This window comes from Diaporthe citri (assembly GCF_014595645.1).
Source record: "Diaporthe citri strain NFHF-8-4 chromosome Unknown scaffold_5, whole genome shotgun sequence".
NCBI classification, from domain to species: domain Eukaryota; kingdom Fungi; phylum Ascomycota; class Sordariomycetes; order Diaporthales; family Diaporthaceae; genus Diaporthe; species Diaporthe citri.
The window spans coordinates 2,146,269-2,162,612 of record NW_025064850.1 but is presented as its reverse complement, the minus strand read 5'-3'; the positions used below and the strand labels follow the sequence as shown (position 1 = coordinate 2,162,612).

Sequence of the window (16,344 nt, the reverse complement as noted above, 5' to 3'; positions counted from 1 at the left end):
GGAATGTCAGCCTCTGCTTTCTTCACACAAACACCCTGAACTCCACACTTGACATTAATTCTCACTTCTCTTGTGTAGCACAGCACACTTCTATCATATTCAATTCTTCTCATCCAGAAGCGCGCGCCGTCTCCCGCTCACCTCCTGCAACAAGCCAACCTCATCATGGCTTCCTCTAGCCTGAGGTGGGGCCCCACCACCTCGATATTCCTCGTCTTCTGCGTCATCCTGGTGCTGCTGCCCGGCAAAGCACACGCCTTCGGCGCTGGAAACATCCCATCCATTGGCAAGTCACTCTAGTAGCGCATGATAATTGTGCATGATAAGCAAGAATTCTGACAGTCCGTCATCACAGCCCAGGTTGAAGGCACAAACTGGCGCCATGGCGACATTGAGGATATGCTCAAGACCGTTGCCTTCTTGCACGGCAAGAAATGGACCAGCATGCTGGTGAAGCGGACGTATTTCGGCAACTGGCTACGCGATTATTCCCAAGCTGTAGACGTGGGCTCGTTGAAGGGCTGCAATGCGCCTACAATTCGAATTCTGGTCTGGGTGCTCTCGTTTATGAGTTTCGGTTACGCCACCGAAGAATTCGAGGTCACCGAGGAACGCCTTGGCGTGTAGTACGTACAAGGCCATCTCTGCACAGCTTCCCTTCCCTCTATCTTTGAAACCCCCTCAGGAATTTCATCGGCATCTTGCGCCCTGTAATATGCAGCTAACGCGTGGAAGCCGGCCCGAGGAGCACATAGACAACCCGCTTGGCTACGCAGACGGCATGGATGCTCGCACTTTTGACTCCAGGCTCAGAGGCCCTGTCGATCAGAGAGAGACGGAAATCGACATGCGAACAGGCATGAAGAACTACATCGCCAACGAGTCTGGTGACTGGGCTACCAGCGCTGGATACCTGCGCTTCTCCTTCGCGAGGAGCGTCCACTTCGGCAGGCTCTACACCAGCGGAGGGAGCGGCAGGAGTGGCAAGGAGGCCGATCTCTGCGAGGCTCTGAGGTGCCTCGGCCAGGCCCTCCACTGCATGGAAGACTTCAGTGCACACAGCAACTACTGCGAGTTGGCATTGCGCGAGATGGGTTACCACAACGTCTTCCCACACTGTGGAACTGCCTCTCAGATCAACCTACGAGGGAAACATGTCTACCCAATCGTGACGGGCACCTTTGGAGGCGTGGATTTCCTTCATTCGGTTCTTGGCGAGGCTACTGACCACTTCACCCAGTCTGAGGTTGACGAGGTGGACATTGCGCTGAAGAATGCCGAGAAAGGAGGCTCTGCAGGTCCTACCAGCCGTGGTGACTCGTCAGGCGAGCGTAGCTTTTTCGGCATCAACTTCGGCGGTGGCAGCAGCAACGTCGGGTCGGACTTCATCTCCAGTATCTCCAAACTGCCCGGCGTAGGGTCCGGCTTTGCTTCCGAGGCTCGCAATCTCCAGCAAGCCTCCGCCGACCAAGAGCGACGGAACGAGACCACCCGAGCAAACGTGAATCAGGTTCCAGGCATGTCGCCGGATTTCGATCCTGTACAAACAGCTAAGCGCATCTACCCTATTCTTGAGTTTCGAGACAAGATCGTTAAGTCGTTGTCGACCATAATCAGCAAGGTTCCTGGCTTGGAGAAGCTGCTGGAGCACATCAGTGAGACTCTCACGGCGTTCGTGCTTGGCCTCCTGGCCCCGTTCGTGCGACCCATCATCAACCAGGTGTCGAAGGCACTCAAGGATGGGAGCTCAGGGGTCATCAGCGCATCCGCCAACAACCAGTTGGAACCCTGGAGGAACCCCTCCTGCACCGATCCGACTCACTCGATGCTGTCCAAGGACCACTTTACCAACATCCTGAACCCATGCGCCGGCAGAGTTGCGTCCACCATCTTGCAGTACACAGTCCCGTGAGTATTCCCCACACCGTAGCTCGTGAAGCCACTGGGCTAACAAACAAACCTGCGCAGCCGCGTGCTGTATGCCTGGGAGCACACAGGCGTGCCGGTGGATGAAGTCGTCAACGACGTCCTCCGTGCCTTTCACCACCCAGCCATCCGCGACGAGCACATCCAGATCCAAAAGGACATGTTTGACACCGTGCGACAATGGGCTAACGAGTACTCGCGGAACCATGACCTCAACAGCACACTGGGCTCGGAATCCGTCAAGAACGGAAAGAACCATATCATCCGGCCGGACCAGAAGGCAGGCGGACACAACCACGGTGCGAACGACTGGTCCGCTTGGACGAACGCCCTCGGTGAAGTCGGCCACGGAAAGGTCGCGGGTTCTCTGTGGTCCCAGGTTCAGACGCGAGATCTTGATGCCATGGGAGGCCGCGATGGCCGGCCGCAGGACCAGTACATGAGCCAGGAGCCAGCGCCGCCGCAGTCAGCCCGACCCTATGGGTCGTATGGGTACGGTCAGTCTGATCATCCTCCCACTGGAGGAGCCGCCGACGATTACCTGCGTCCGTCCCAGCCTGATCAACAGTACTACGGCCACACGCCGCCTCCCCCAAATCAATACGCCGCCCCAGCTCCCGGGCCCTACGGACAACCGCCGCCGGCGCCCCCTGGTCCGTATGGATACCCTGCACAGCCTCAAGGCTCGCAGTATGCTCAAGGGCCTCCACCGCCCGGGCAGGGAGGATATTGGGGTGGTGGGCCACCGCCGCCCCAGGGAGGATATCCTGGAGCTGGACATGGCCCTGGTGGGCAGCAGTATCCACCCGGCCCATATGGACAGCCTCCGCCCGGGCAGTGGGGTGGCTACCCTCCAAGGTATTGAGCTACACCGTTCACGTCAGGATTTCTTGATGCTGGCCAGTATATTGCTGCGGGCGGGGAGGGCATGGACCAGCGGGTTTTTGGAGGTGCCTGCGAGGGCAAGGCGTTTCTGGCGGTCCATACACTCTAGTTGAGGATGAAACGCACGACGATGACGATAATAGTCAGGGAGATGCCTTTTGTCATGTAAATGTTATGTCCTTAATGCCATACTTTCCTGCGGCCCGTTCGATTGCTCACGTGAGTCGTAATCCGTTGATGGGAGACGGGTTTCGCGGACCTGTGCCTGTCGCAAGGCTTATGTATCTTACTCTGCCTTGTATCTGCTGGAGAAAATTCAGTTTTGAAGCGCTTCCTTCGCCAAAGTACAACTGGTATGGCACCAATGTAAGGGAATCTAACCAGTAGCCATGATTTTGTGATGCAATTCAAGAACTTACTATTTACACATTACTCATTCCTGAATAGGATAGGGCACACTCGTTACAACTAGGTCCTAAACCTTTGCGTTGTTGCTGCACAACTTCAAGAAGATCAACGGGTATAGACATGAGACCTCGTAAAGTATGGCTTATTCACCATGATATTAGCTTAGCCTATCACAAGTGTTCCTGCATGTACTTCGGGAAAAGGCCATGGAAGTCAGAAAGTCAGCACGCCGACACGGGACTGTGTTCAAAATGCTTGTTTGCGTGTGTATGCCTATGTGCGAAGTATCCTCAGCCACTGTGGCTTCCATTCCCTCCCTGTTGGGTATCTCATGATTCAACAAGTTACGCAATCTCCCATCACGTCTATCTCACGGATCTAGAACTCTCGTGTAAGCCAGTATATGCCTCCTCATCTCCTACCCCGTCGAGGATCGAGGGCCTCGGCCCTCCTAGCATCGCGCATCTCCTTGGTCCCGAGGCTGCCGAGGCCGCCCTCGCTCCTCCTCTCCCAGCCCCCCAGGCGCACCACGAGGCAGGTGGCGTTGTCACCGTTGTGGCTCACCTCGTTAGCGTACTCCACGACGCTCTTGGACCCCTGCTCGGGTGTCTTGGCCTCCTTGATCACGTCCACGATCTCTTGGTCGCTGAGCGTGCCGCTGACGCCGTCGCTCATCAGCACCAGGAACGAGTACTGCGCGGGACCCAGGTCGAGGCGCGTCAGCTCCGGCTCGGCGCTGACCCCGACGCGCTTGGACTGCATGTCGCCGAACGACCTGCTGTTGGCCAGCCCGCCGATGCGCTCCTCGCCGAAGCTGTCCGTCACCGACTCGGCGAACCGCGCCAGTCTGCGGCTCTCCGTGGGGCTGGACGGGTGGTGGTCGCTGGTCAGCGGCACCGCCAGCCCCGTGGCCGTCTCGCACAGCAGGATGCGCGTGTCGCCGACGTGCGCGACCACAACGGTGCTGTGCGTCGCCGGGTGCCAGTACGGCGCTGGCGTGGGCGTCGAAATCAGGGCGATGGACGCCGTGCTGCCGCCCTTGAAGCGCGTGGGCCCGCCGATCTTATGACCCGACGGGGCGGAGTGCGGTGAGGATCCCAGCACCTCGTCCTGGTTGAGCGGCTGGTTGTCGCTCACGTACGGGTCGTCCGGGTCAGGCTTGCGGGCCTGGGCGGTGACGAAGTCAAGGTCAGCGCGGAGAAAGGCGTAGGTCAGGATCGATTCTATGGAAACCTTCGGTTTGGCCGGTTTTGCGTTGGTGGTGACGGCTGAAGAGCTGCCAGGATCGAAAAGAGCTGGTCTGAATCGCCTGAAGTAACCACCAATGGTCCTCTTGTACTCGTCAAGAAGCTCCTTCTCTAGTTTGATGGCCTTTGGAAGATCCGCTTTGACCGGAACGGGTTCCTGGCCTGGGGTGGTCGGTATCTTGCCATGTGTCGCAGTTGTCTCCTTCATCTGAGCCTTAACCTCGTCTGGACTCTTGATATCTATGCCCTCCAAAGCCTCTTGTTTGGATCCTCCAGGAGGCTTCAGCGGCTCTGGGCTGCTGGCATCATCTGACGGTCCCTTGGCTGCTTTGTTCTTTTTCCTGAGACTACTCTTCAGCTCGAACTCCTTGGCAGCCTCCTCAACGTAGCCATGCAACTCGTCCCTGAGGAACTCGGCGCACTGAGAGCCACCATGGCCGTCAAACACGCCAAAATAGAATATCTGAGGGTCTCCAAACGAGCTGTCCGCAGTTGTCGCCTCGCCAGCGTTGTTCCTCCTCTCACTCCTGACCAAGTTCATGGGTGCCCGCTTGGCGAAAGCCGGTATGTCGATTGTGCCAGCCTGGTCTGTGTCCTCGTTGTACGGACGGCTGCCCCGGCCGCTGAAGGCCCCGAAGTGGTGCTTTGCACTGCGCAATGGTATACGCACCACGGTCAGGTCGCGGGACAGCATATTCGGAGGCGATGCTGGAGTCGAGGACCCGGGCCCAGGAGTATGCGGGGTCGAAGCGGCACGAGGAAGCTTGTGGTGCGGACCGCTGACGACTCTCGAGTCGGGGTGTAGGGAGGACGAAGGGAGGTGGGTGACAAAGTAGTTGTGAAAACCACGAGCCCGACTAGAATTTGCCTGGGGCGTCTGTTGCTGCAGATTGCTGTGAGACGGCGACGAGGCGGGTGCGGTCCTGTCCATGGACAGTTGACGCTGGGCATGGAACCAGCGTCTGCTTGGAGTGCGGCCTCGTGCAGCAACATGGGCTGTCTGCGAGGCTGCTGGACTCGCATCGTGGAAAAATGTGGCTACGAAGCCCATGAACTCTTCGAGAAGCGCGGCGGTGTCTTCGGGCTTGCCTACTGAGGGTCGCGCTCGCGGCACCAGCGAGGAGATTGGCCGAGCCATGGCCATGGCAGTTCCGCAAGACTGGGCTTAGAACTGTGCCCCTCTCAAGAACACAGTAGACGCCACGAAAGGAGCAGTTGGGCAGGAGGGGAGAGGCGGAGGGGTTGGTTGAGTGGGCACCTCGAGGGCAGTCGGAGGTCCATCAGCGAAAATACAGGATCGGAAGTGCCAAGGTACAAGCTGACGTATCGTGGGCCCGCTCGTCGGGGGCCGTGGGCGTGGTTAGTTCTAGTTCGGCGGAAATAAGGGCTATTGTCGTCGATGTTGCTGAGTGATCGAGAGAGGAACTTGGAGTTCAACGAGTGGAAGATGAAAGGAGAGGGTAGAAGAAACTCGGGTCGGTCGTTGACCAAGGTCGGACAATAGGAACCTTGGGAGGAGGAGAAAGGCCGCCGTGCCTGGGAAGCTCCATAACACGGTACTGTAATAAACAGGAATACTCGGGATTCCAAATGCCATCATCGTAGGTTATTTCCCGTCTGGCGGCCATTGAGGAGCCGTTGTTGAGTCCCACCCATTCCTGCGCACCCGGCAGGCACAGGCTTAGGCGCAGGCATAGGCATGGGGCACAGGTAGTACAGTAGACTGTATAATCAGCAATCCGGGAACCCCACGGGCGCCGTCGGGTCGTGTCAGGGGTCGAGGTCCGTCTCCAAACGTGCGCCACGACGTCACCGATCAGGCGAGGCTGTTGAATCTGATCCCGTCTGCCCTCACATTAAACCTCTTGACCCAGTTCGTTTTCGCAGCATTGTTCCACCTATTATGATCTGCGCCGACGACTGTGCTTCCCAAATTATCCCATGGACGAAGCATCCGAGACTGCCCAAGATGATGGAGTCCCGGCATCCCCAACTGACCTGCCACAGGTCATCACCATCGCTCCGAAGGGCGATATCCTCCTGGACGTGACCTTCGAGACGTCCAAGTCAACTCTGAAGGCAGCCCGCGCCGCCCTTCCCAAGCATCGCCCCGCCCAGCGCGACCCACCCGCGCCCCAGCCGCTGTTGAAGCCCCGGATTCACCTTGCCTACCGTGTGGACCTCTCCACGCTCAAGAAACACTCGAGGTATTTCACGAACCTGCTGACCGATACGCGCTTCCAAGAAGCCCGCGCCATCGAGTCAAGGTTCCGCGACCTGTCCCTGCGCAACGAGAAGCCGGCAGACGTCGACTCCGACCAGCTGCCCCGCGTCGTCATCGTCGACGACGACGAGGCTACGCGCTCCGCCGGCCGCGAGGATGTCTTTCGGGATCTGCTGAGGATCCTGCACGGTGGCGGCATCACCACGAGGCCCGTGACCATGCTGTATGTGGCGACCATGGCGGTTATGGCCGATCGCTTCGCCTGCGCCCCCACCGTCTCGCGTTATCTAGCCACAGGGCTCAAGTTCAAGTGGCCTGCCACGCCCCAGCCCAAGCCGAGCGCGGAGGTGGAGGGCATGACGAGCCTCAGTATTGCTGAGGAGGAGATCCTGCGCCAGAAGGCACTTGTTTCGTGGCTGCTTGACCATCCACTCAAGTTTCAGGCGGCTACGCGGGAGCTGGTCCTCTACGGCTCCCACGGCTGGGCTGCGGTCGGCGACGAGGAAGATGAGGGCGCGGGCCCCGAGCCCCTCAAGCAGCCCGAGTCGTCTCGTCGAGATGCTCTGTGGTGGTATCTTGAAATGGAGGGTAAGTGCCCTCCACCTCTTTGCATGCTTCAAGCTTTCACGCTTTCTACACCCCCCATCCCTGCATTTGTGTTAGTATCTTCCTGTGTTGTTCGCTGAAATTTGAAACCCGTCAAGAGGAGCTTCACTACCGCCGTACCCTCATCCTCAGGACGTTGGCCTCTATAGTAGGGCACTTTCTCCGCCTCTACTCCTCCCGTGCGCGCCAGTGCAAGCTCGGCTACGACTCGAGCGCGGCCTGCGACTCATTCCAGCTGGGAGAGATGGTCAAGTTCTTCACGGCCAAGAACCTGCTGTTCCTCGTAAACTTCTCTCCCTCTTCGCAGGACAGCGTCAAGGACTTTGCAGCCGTGGACGTGAGCTCGGTCCTGGCGGCGCTGCGGCAGAGCCCTCACTACCAGATAGACAAGAACCACACCAACTGCGGGCTCAGATCCAAGATCACGCCGATCCTCGAGTATGTCCAGGTGATGCTGAGCTCTAATGTCGTCGGTGTGAACCTGCAGGCGTGGAAGAAGGAGCCAAAGGCCGCGACGTGGATCGCAGCGTCGGGCGGGGGTGCAGACGCCGACAGGGGCAAGCCGGGCCGGAAGAAGGACTTCACCGTCGGGTCCGCCGGTGGAGAAGGCAGGGACCCCGGGAGGAGCAAGGTGTTCCGCTTCACGAGGTCTCTCGCCCAGGACCAGCGGCTTAGGTACGAAGGCGCCATGGCAGCTGACCGGATGGCTCTGGAGCTATTCATGGCAGAGGAGTGGGACTGGACGCCAGAGGACGACATGGGCGCCGGGGGCAGGGAATTTGCGACGACTAAATGGCTCAAGTGATTTTCCTTGAGGTGGTGGCGTGAGGCTGAATTGAGCGTAGACATTACTTTTGAGAGCGTTGTCCTGATGATAGATAGACTTGGGCCTGTTCAATGTTGGGGCTCACTCCCCTCAGCCAGGTTTGGCAGCAACAGACGGCATCTTTAGAACAAAACATACATCGACATTGAACGTCAAGACCACCTGCTTCGACGGTGTCAATTTGTCCGGGAGCAGTGCGCCTTGCGTACAATACACTATGAAACCTCATCTTAAAACCGGATGGCTCCTCATATGCCATCCAGCAATCACACCGGACGCGCATCAATTGGATTGGGGATTTGAGGTGTCAGCACACTGTGTTATCCCGGCAGAGCACAATACGGAGGCTTGTGTTGACTGTGATAGTAGACCTGCATTTCTTCCATGACCCTTGCAAGGGGCTTCCGTATGTACAAAACACCCTCCAACAGAGGCACCTGCTATCTAGACCGCCATGGCCGGGCTGAATCAGTCCCTCATTTTCGCTTTCCAGTGACACCGAAAGTTCAATGAATCTCAGGAGAAAAATAAAAATGATGGCCTCGGTCCTCTCCTTGAAACATCCGACTGGGTATCCAAATCCAACTTCCTCAAACCCTCCTCGCCATATGGCCTTTAGTCATAATCTGACTCTAATTCCTCAGCCTTGCCTGATAGGCCTTCCACGCCCTCACCCGGTATCTCTCTGCCTCGCCCTGCGGGTCTCCTGCCTTGATGATACCCCTTCCTACGATGACTATATCCGTGCCGCTTATGCCGATCAGTTTCGCTGGCGTGTTGTACTGTTGACCCATTCCATCGCCCTGCATTCCTTCGCCATTCTCCTCCTCGCCCTCTGGCGGCAGCTTGCAGCCCGGAGTCATGTGGATGAAGTTGTCATCGGCTTCCGAGTTCAAATTCTCCTGTGCCACGTATCCCATCACAAAGTCCTTGTTCTCCCTCGCTGCCTCGATGCATGCGTTTGTGTAGCGGGCGTCCATGAGGTTACCGCTGCTGGACATTTGTGCCAGGAGCAGCAGACCCCTCTCGAGTGGTGCCTCCTCAATGCCAGGGAAGACGATGTCGTCGACGTCGGACAGGCTCTTGGACAGGCGCGGGGAGTCGGCTGGCTCGAAAGATTGTGTCACCGTGGTGATGCTGACGATACTGCCCTTTCGCCCATCGGCATCCCGAGGTGGTGGCGGCGGCGCCATCATGTTGATGTCCCTGGCCTCTAGTGCGGCGGAGGGCTTTCTCTGGCCGTTGGTGCCGAGAGCCCCAACATTCTCGTCCTCTTCCTCATCCATCTCCTCGGGGTCGGTCTCGAAACCGTCGCTCACGGGTGTTCCAACAGTGACGCTCGTGCGGACCTCGTAATTGATCCTTTCCCGCCATTTAGCCGCTGCCTCGGCCATTGCTCCCACCATTGGCTTGCCCGCTGAGATGTTCGCATTGACGATGTGTGCCCAGTCTATGACCCTCGCGGTTCCACCAACAAACTGCATCTGCACCGTGCTGCCAATGTCGCAGTACTTGCGATCCTCGAAGATCAGGAAGCCATGTTTTCTGGCCAGAGCCGCAAGGTACGCTCCCGTGCCGGTTTGCGGATTGAAGTCCCAGCCCATGACAAGGTCATAGTGCGTTTTGAGGACGACAATCGAGGGGCCGACCTTGTCGGCCAGAGACAGGAGTTCCCGTGCGCTGTGTACATCGGCAGACACGCACAAGTTCGACTTCTTGAGTTCCATTAACCGGAGGAGGTAGTTTGTTAGCGGGTGTGTCGCGCCCGCTGCCCGGTCGCCGTAGCTACTTGTTAAACTGGAATGCCTTGGTGCCGACATCGTGAATGTTGGCGCTGGGGCGGGGGTCGCGCGGGAGGATAATGCGTGGAGTCCCAAATTCGCGACGGTTTGTATCTGGCTTGAGGCTGCCGGTGACGGGTCTTAGAAAGGACGATCCGACACAGAGAGCAGGATGGTGGTATCTCACCAGTGCAGTCAAATTCAGGATTCAGTGTAGCTGATGGTCCCGTAAATTTCTGTTTGCCGTGGAGAGGAGCGGCGCAGAGGCAGGGGTTGCTACTAGTAGATGGAATCGACTAGAGTGTCTGAGATTGAACACTTCGCTCGAGTCTCACCGCACAGACTGGTGGGATTGCAAGCAAGTGTTGTTTCTTGACGGCCCGTTTCGCTGGTAGGAGCTAAAAGCAAGCTAGACCGTTGTTTACTTCAATTCGTGCAGCAGCAGTTGCCGGGTGCGGGAGATGTTGGGGTCGAGTTCGAAAAGTGAAGGCGAGGAGGACGACTCTGGAGCCGTTCGGCTTCAGCTTTCAATAGCCCAAAGAGCCAGGCTCCTGGAGGCAGGCTGGAGGAGGGTGGTACTGCTGACGTTCGTTGAGAGGTTGTTTGTGCGGCAAAGACACCAACTACGAGGAGTGGGGCTAACTGGCGATGATCGGTCGGTCGTATCGGGAGAAGAGAGCCGGGGCAAGAACCGAGGCGTCTACAAGCCCAATTGGAGAAGACTTGCACACAAAACCTCACAGGCTTTTCCGACAAGACAAAGTTCCAGACCTGAAGCACGCACCGCTGCGACGAAGACGAAGGAGACGGTGTGATGTGACAGGGGGGCCTAGGACTGGATGGCTTGATCAGGACCGGGGATGGGGTTCCGGAATTGTATTTTGCCAAGTCGTCGAAGCACTACTCCGTCCGTTCTTTGGGATGGAGCTGCTTTGGTGTGCGGGACGAGAGGGCGACGGCTTTTCTCAGTGGTGCAGTGCGGTGCGGTGCGGTGCGGTACGGTACGGTATGGCGTATTGGCGGTGGCACCCAGCTGTGCAGGTGGTGCAGGGCAGGATAGGTAGGAAGGTCTGCCGGCTGGGGTAGTATGCAATGCAGAGCAGAGCAGAGCAGAAAAGAGCAGGTAGTGGAGCAAACGCAAACACGACGATCGATGTAACGTCGAGAGCCTCAAATTGGCGGTTGAAGAGGGCGTGTTTGCTGGTGGGAGAGGCAAGCTGGTATTGGTATTCTACACGGGAGGTAGATATGCAGGTGGTCCCGAGTGACGTCGACGTCTGGAGGGTGGCTGTTTGTGTCACGGGTCGCAGGCCAAGCCGAGATGTGAGAGCGACCAGAGAGGGAGGGGTGGTGTCAGTGGGAAGGAGGAAGGGAGAGGGGGCGGTTGGCTCGGCCTAATAAGGATTATCAAGACAAGTCGGGACCGGCAGAAGGATGTGCGGGCAGAGGCAGAGAGAGGCAGGAACAGAGGCAGAGGCAGAGGCAGAGGCAGGAGGAGAGGCAGAAGGAAAGAATTTATCGATCGCCGCCGTGTGTCCTGCGCCGTGTCTATCTAGCCTGTGTGTTTCTGCGTATTATTTTTTTTCTTCCTTTTTGTTGACCCGCAGCTCCGTCTCGTCTGCGATATGCCCAGGTAGTCCAGGTACTTGGCCGTGTACAGTCGGGACAGTACGTGCAGGCAGGGCGAGAAGGGCAAGCAGAGGCCTGTCTGCGGGCAGATGAGGGCGGGGTGGGCGAGTGTCGAAGCTCACAGGGCTTCAAGGGCTGGCAGGCCGGCAGGGCCAGTCAGGGCCATGGTTGGCAGGGATGCCAGCTCCATGGGCCCAGACTCCAGATCCTCGCGCTGCCCTGAGGACCCCATGGCCCATGCCCAGGTGCATCGGAGGTGGGCTGTCCAGACCTGGTCAAAACCTTGGAGCCCTGGGTCCCTTGCGTGCAGGCTGGCCATCGCCCTGGATCTACCACGCTGCAAGCACAACACAGTACTCCGACCTGCCCCAGTGCTACTGTGGGATGTGGATAGACGGCCCCCTGGCGGCCTGGCAACTCGATCATTACTTTGTTCAGTAGCTGTGACGTGTGGCGCGAGCAAGGGGAGGAAGCAGCCTCACACCCCAGAATACGGTAGATTGCTGACCAGGTACAAGCTAGACCAGACCGACCCTTCTCTCCCTCACCTGCATCACCTGGCGCGATCAAACCACCAAATATGACAGGACCACCCCCTCGACCCGATCCCTCAGCGGACGTATCACTCGACTCTGACGGCACTCGTCATATCCGACTTGCAGGCCAATTGCCTTTCCAACCGCATGGACGGATTGGGCGGGGCCATTCGGGCAGATGACTGATCTGGCTGGTGGGCTTGTCCTGTTGTGCACCACTTGCTGCTGTCCGCCGTCACCAACTCTGGACCGTGAGTCGTGATTGACCGGCGCCGACCTGCACCCGCATTCCTTGTCCCAGAGCTACGGACACCAACCTGTGTCAGCTGGCTTGGCAGGCCGGCTGCACAGCATAGCTCTCCTCAGGGGGGCGGCCCAAGAATAGAAGAAACAGTCCTGTCCACGGGCTGCTGGGTGATGCTGTGTGCATCCGGGATGAGTCCTAGTCCAACCCATGGTGATGATCTTTCTCCCTCCCGCTTCCCAGCCACCAACAGGCGTTGCTCGCACCCTACATAGTGCACTGTAAAATACCGCCCCCATCTGAGACTTCGCCGCTGTCGACTATATCTGCAACTGCCTGATGACGTAGGCGAGTCTGGGTGCCGGCTGTATGCTTATGCTATGCCATGCCATGCCTATGCCGTCTTCGTCCATGTTCACGTCCCATGTTCATATTGGAGACATGCACAGGAGGGGCTCCTCTCAGTCCGTCCTGCGCACCCACCACGCAGGACAAGAGCACAGGTCGAGACGGGCCAGCTTGCAGGAACACACAAAAGCACATGAACTGGCACACGGTCGCAGGATGCCCTCACCTGCAAGCTGCAACACGCAGACGAGTCAAGGGCTCGGCCACGACCCCGCCCATGCCATGCGTACTGTGGTGGGCAAAGACCGGTAAATGTCAACAAATGCATGCAGAGAAGCGGCCGGCCAGCCTTGCACATCGTCTGTCGCGGAGATTGCGGGACACTGGACGGGGCTGACGGGGTCTGACGCCGCCCACTTGCTCTTGTCGGTACTCCCGGCCACACGGGGCATCCCTACAGTAGGGTTTGCCGAGAGTTTATCTCTGGTGATCCCATCCACTTCACCGGAGCTGCCGGTGACATGGATAATTCCCGTGGTGCCGCCTACGTACGACTCACAACTTCAACGGACCCCTTATCAGCCCAGGTCAGCCTGTTTGGCACCATAAATATCGGCCAGACGCGCAAGGTTCGAACAGACACCGCCGTATCAAACACGGCTCCAAACTGACTTGCCTCGTCTCATTGCGTGGTCCTTTCGTCCCAACCGACACTGAAGCGGCCACCACTTACATGAGCAACGGGGAACCTGCCGCCGACCCTGGGGTGGGCAGTGCGATGCAGTCCAAAAGCCAGGGAAGCCGTGAGCGTGCCCAGATGTCATCATGGAAGTCCATTGCAGGAGATGACAAATGCATCGGAGTGCTATTCACCGGAGCAGTATTGCGAGCAGTATTGCTTTGCAAGCAGTCTGGGCCGTTTGCCATGCGCACGTAGCCTCCCTACTGTAGGCAGGGCTGGCTGGCAGGGCTGGCAGGCAGGCCCGGCTCATGCGGCCGGAATGCGACCTGCTGGTGGATGCCGTGAGCTTCATTCTCCTAGCGCGTCACGGAGAGAAAGTAGGCGGCGACCTCGCCAGACGCAGACAGGTTTGATGAAGCCTGCTCAGGCAAGTCTATTGTGTCAAGTCCACGCTGAGGGGAATTGACTCTGGGATTTCTACTCGCTTTTACAGTACGTAGGTCATTGCTCTGCCCCTTGGCCGACATTGCCGTTCGTCCCAGTTGCTCCGGGCAGACTAGCAGACTGGCAGATGAGGCGACGGCGCTAGGAACGACCGGAACACAATCCCTGCCCAGGCTGCCAGTTTGCCTTATCGCCAGGCTTATCGGCCTTGGGAGCTGTGTCGTCGGGCTTGTTCAAGTTTCCTATTCCTAATAAGTCACTCCGGTCTGGCGACGCTTACACTTGGATTCGCATCTGCCCATCTCGCTTGTGAACCTGTCTTCTCCTCCCTTTTACCATTGGCACGACCGTGAACATCGAGACAGTTTCTGCAGAACATACAGAAGCTCTCTCTGTCACTGCACATGAAGAAAAGCTCCCCACCCGCTTCTCACCCCACGCCACGCCCACGCCACGTAGAGCCAACAAGCCAGCTCCACATACCACCCAACGGGTCTCGATATCCAGTCTTTCACGCCGGCCTGTCCGGAAAACAACAGAGAGACTCACTTAAGCACATCAAGCCTCGGCAAGCCACGATCGACAACAAGACGCCGCCCTCTTCGTGTTTCGCCCCGTCGAACATCCCATCTGCGATTCATTAATCAAACGTTGTCATGTCTGGAGCTAGGACCCGAAGACAGGCAGCTTTGGCCGCCGCGGCTGACGAAACTCCCATCAAGGCGACGCCTGAGCCCCGGCAAGAACAGCACGTCGTCGTCAATGGCAATGGCTCAGCCCATGCCTCCGGCGACGGCGTTGCCCAGAATGCCCAATCCACGGAGAACATCTTCTTCTTCATACCCAACCTGATTGGTACGCAAAGTCCCTGCTCTCGAGGGCCACGCTGCGGCCCCCACGAGGATCCCCAACTCGGGCTCTCGGGGTCCTCGTCGACACGCATAGCAAGCTGACAGCTCTTTCCGAAGGCTACGTCCGCATCGTCCTCGCCATTTCGTCCCTCTACTACATGCCGCTGCACCCTCGGACCTGTTCGCTCCTCTACAGCGTCTCCTGCCTCCTTGACGCCCTCGATGGATATGCCGCGCGGTACTACGAGCAGAGCACGCGCTTTGGTGCCGTTCTCGACATGGTGACGGACCGATGCACGACCTCGTGCCTGCTGGTGTTCCTCTCGTCCGCATTCCCCCGGTGGGCCATCATCTTCCAGAGCTTGATCTCGCTCGACTTCGCTAGCCACTACATGCACATGTACACGACCCTTGTGATGGGTGGCTCGAACACGAGCCACAAGTCGGTGGACAAGAGCAGGAGCTGGCTTCTGAACCTTTACTACACCAACAAGGTGCGGCACCTCCCCCACCGCCCCCCCCCCCTTTTCTCCTTTCAACACCACCACCACCACTAGCAGGATGCACTACTCGCAAATGCTCCGAAACTAAACTGACATGGGATTTTAGGTGGTTCTGTTTGTTGCATGCGCATTGAATGAGCTGTTCTTCATCGCTCTGTACTTACTGTCCTTTTCCTCGCCCACCCTTTCGCCCGCGCTCCTGTCGACCCCAGTCGCGGATAACCTCCAGGCGGGAGCCCAGGTGAACAGTTCCGTGTTGGAGAAGGTCTTCACCAGCCCCTACAGCGCCGCAGCCCTCGAGCTCGCCCGCGCCAACAAGATGGACAGCACTGTCCCCTGGATCCTCGCCGGCATCAGCTTCCCTGTCATGGCCTACAAGCAAATCATGAATGTCATCCAGCTGGTCAAGGCTAGCAAGTGGCTGGCTGAAGGGGACGTTGCCATGAGGCAAGAACAGGGCCTGCCCAGGAAGAAGGGGAAGACTGCTTGAACGGCTGGCTTGCGCGCTGCGAATTGAGCCACGAAGGGCGATACCAGCTTGATTGCGTCACGCAGAGCAAGCTCACATCAGATCTTGTTGAGAATTGGGGGCCAGCATATGACAGGGCCGCTGGTCAAGTCACGTTCCGTGGATGGAGTGACTTGTAAGAAGAATTGTTGCATTTCGTGTGGCCTTTTTGTGCAATGGGGGCCGAAACAGGAGTTGGAGGCACCAAGATTCATCGAATGGGCGAGTCAGGGTGATGGCGGGACGATCAAAAGTCCCCTGGAAGTACCAGACTGCTAGAAGTCTGGTGGATATGCTTCTCAGTGTTGTATTTTTCTTTGTACAAAACGGTTCAAGACTTTTCGGAAGAGGACGGTCAGGTTGGACTGTGCCGCAAGGAGGTTCGCAGCACAGCAAAGGAGTTTGGGCAGGATCGACGGCTACTTTAGAAGACTGAAGCCAGTTGTTCCCGGTGTCTTTTATGTGAGGGATTGGAGGCCGGATCAAGCGACGTTCTAATGGCCATCGGAGCAGTTGTTTCTTGGATGTCGCTTTGCATTGCGCGCGTTGGAGCTCGCTGGTGATTCGGCTCCTATTGCTATTTATTGGGACTAGGCCAGAAATCGCGGTGCACGAGGAGTTGTCGAGAAGGAGAGAAGAGCAGCAAGATAATCAAAGCGCGGCTCAGGTATGATTGGTCGTGCCATTCGTGGTGAT

The 16,344-nt window shown here is 57.9% G+C and overlaps 5 protein-coding genes across 5 annotated transcripts; 3 read left to right on the top strand and 2 right to left on the bottom strand.

Annotated features, from left to right (window-relative positions):
• Positions 1 to 165: 165 nt before the first annotated feature.
• Positions 166 to 2,980, top strand: INS49_011263 (uncharacterized protein; the record flags this gene model as incomplete). Its single annotated transcript, XM_043171982.1, has 5 exons — positions 166 to 231; positions 361 to 626; positions 736 to 1,908; positions 1,969 to 2,660; positions 2,955 to 2,980. The coding sequence occupies 5 exons, from the start codon at positions 166 to 168 to the stop codon at positions 2,978 to 2,980; spliced, it is 2,223 nt and encodes a 740-aa protein (XP_043023727.1).
• A 650-nt stretch (positions 2,981 to 3,630) lies between these two features.
• Positions 3,631 to 5,610, bottom strand: INS49_011262 (uncharacterized protein; the record flags this gene model as incomplete). The annotated part of the gene is made up of 1 exon (XM_043171981.1): positions 3,631 to 5,610. The coding sequence occupies one exon, from the start codon at positions 5,608 to 5,610 to the stop codon at positions 3,631 to 3,633; it is 1,980 nt and encodes a 659-aa protein (XP_043023726.1).
• A 797-nt stretch (positions 5,611 to 6,407) lies between these two features.
• On the top strand, positions 6,408 to 8,101 carry INS49_011261 (uncharacterized protein; the record flags this gene model as incomplete). The annotated part of the gene is made up of 2 exons (XM_043171980.1): positions 6,408 to 7,278; positions 7,395 to 8,101. The coding sequence occupies 2 exons, from the start codon at positions 6,408 to 6,410 to the stop codon at positions 8,099 to 8,101; spliced, it is 1,578 nt and encodes a 525-aa protein (XP_043023725.1).
• A 653-nt stretch (positions 8,102 to 8,754) lies between these two features.
• On the bottom strand, positions 8,755 to 9,942 carry INS49_011260 (uncharacterized protein; the record flags this gene model as incomplete). The annotated part of the gene is made up of 1 exon (XM_043171979.1): positions 8,755 to 9,942. The coding sequence occupies one exon, from the start codon at positions 9,940 to 9,942 to the stop codon at positions 8,755 to 8,757; it is 1,188 nt and encodes a 395-aa protein (XP_043023724.1).
• A 4,500-nt stretch (positions 9,943 to 14,442) lies between these two features.
• Positions 14,443 to 15,630, top strand: INS49_011259 (uncharacterized protein; the record flags this gene model as incomplete). The annotated part of the gene is made up of 3 exons (XM_043171978.1): positions 14,443 to 14,641; positions 14,755 to 15,131; positions 15,247 to 15,630. 3 exons carry the CDS (start codon positions 14,443 to 14,445, stop codon positions 15,628 to 15,630), a joined length of 960 nt encoding a protein of 319 aa, XP_043023723.1.
• Between the last annotated feature and the right edge of the window lie 714 nt (positions 15,631 to 16,344).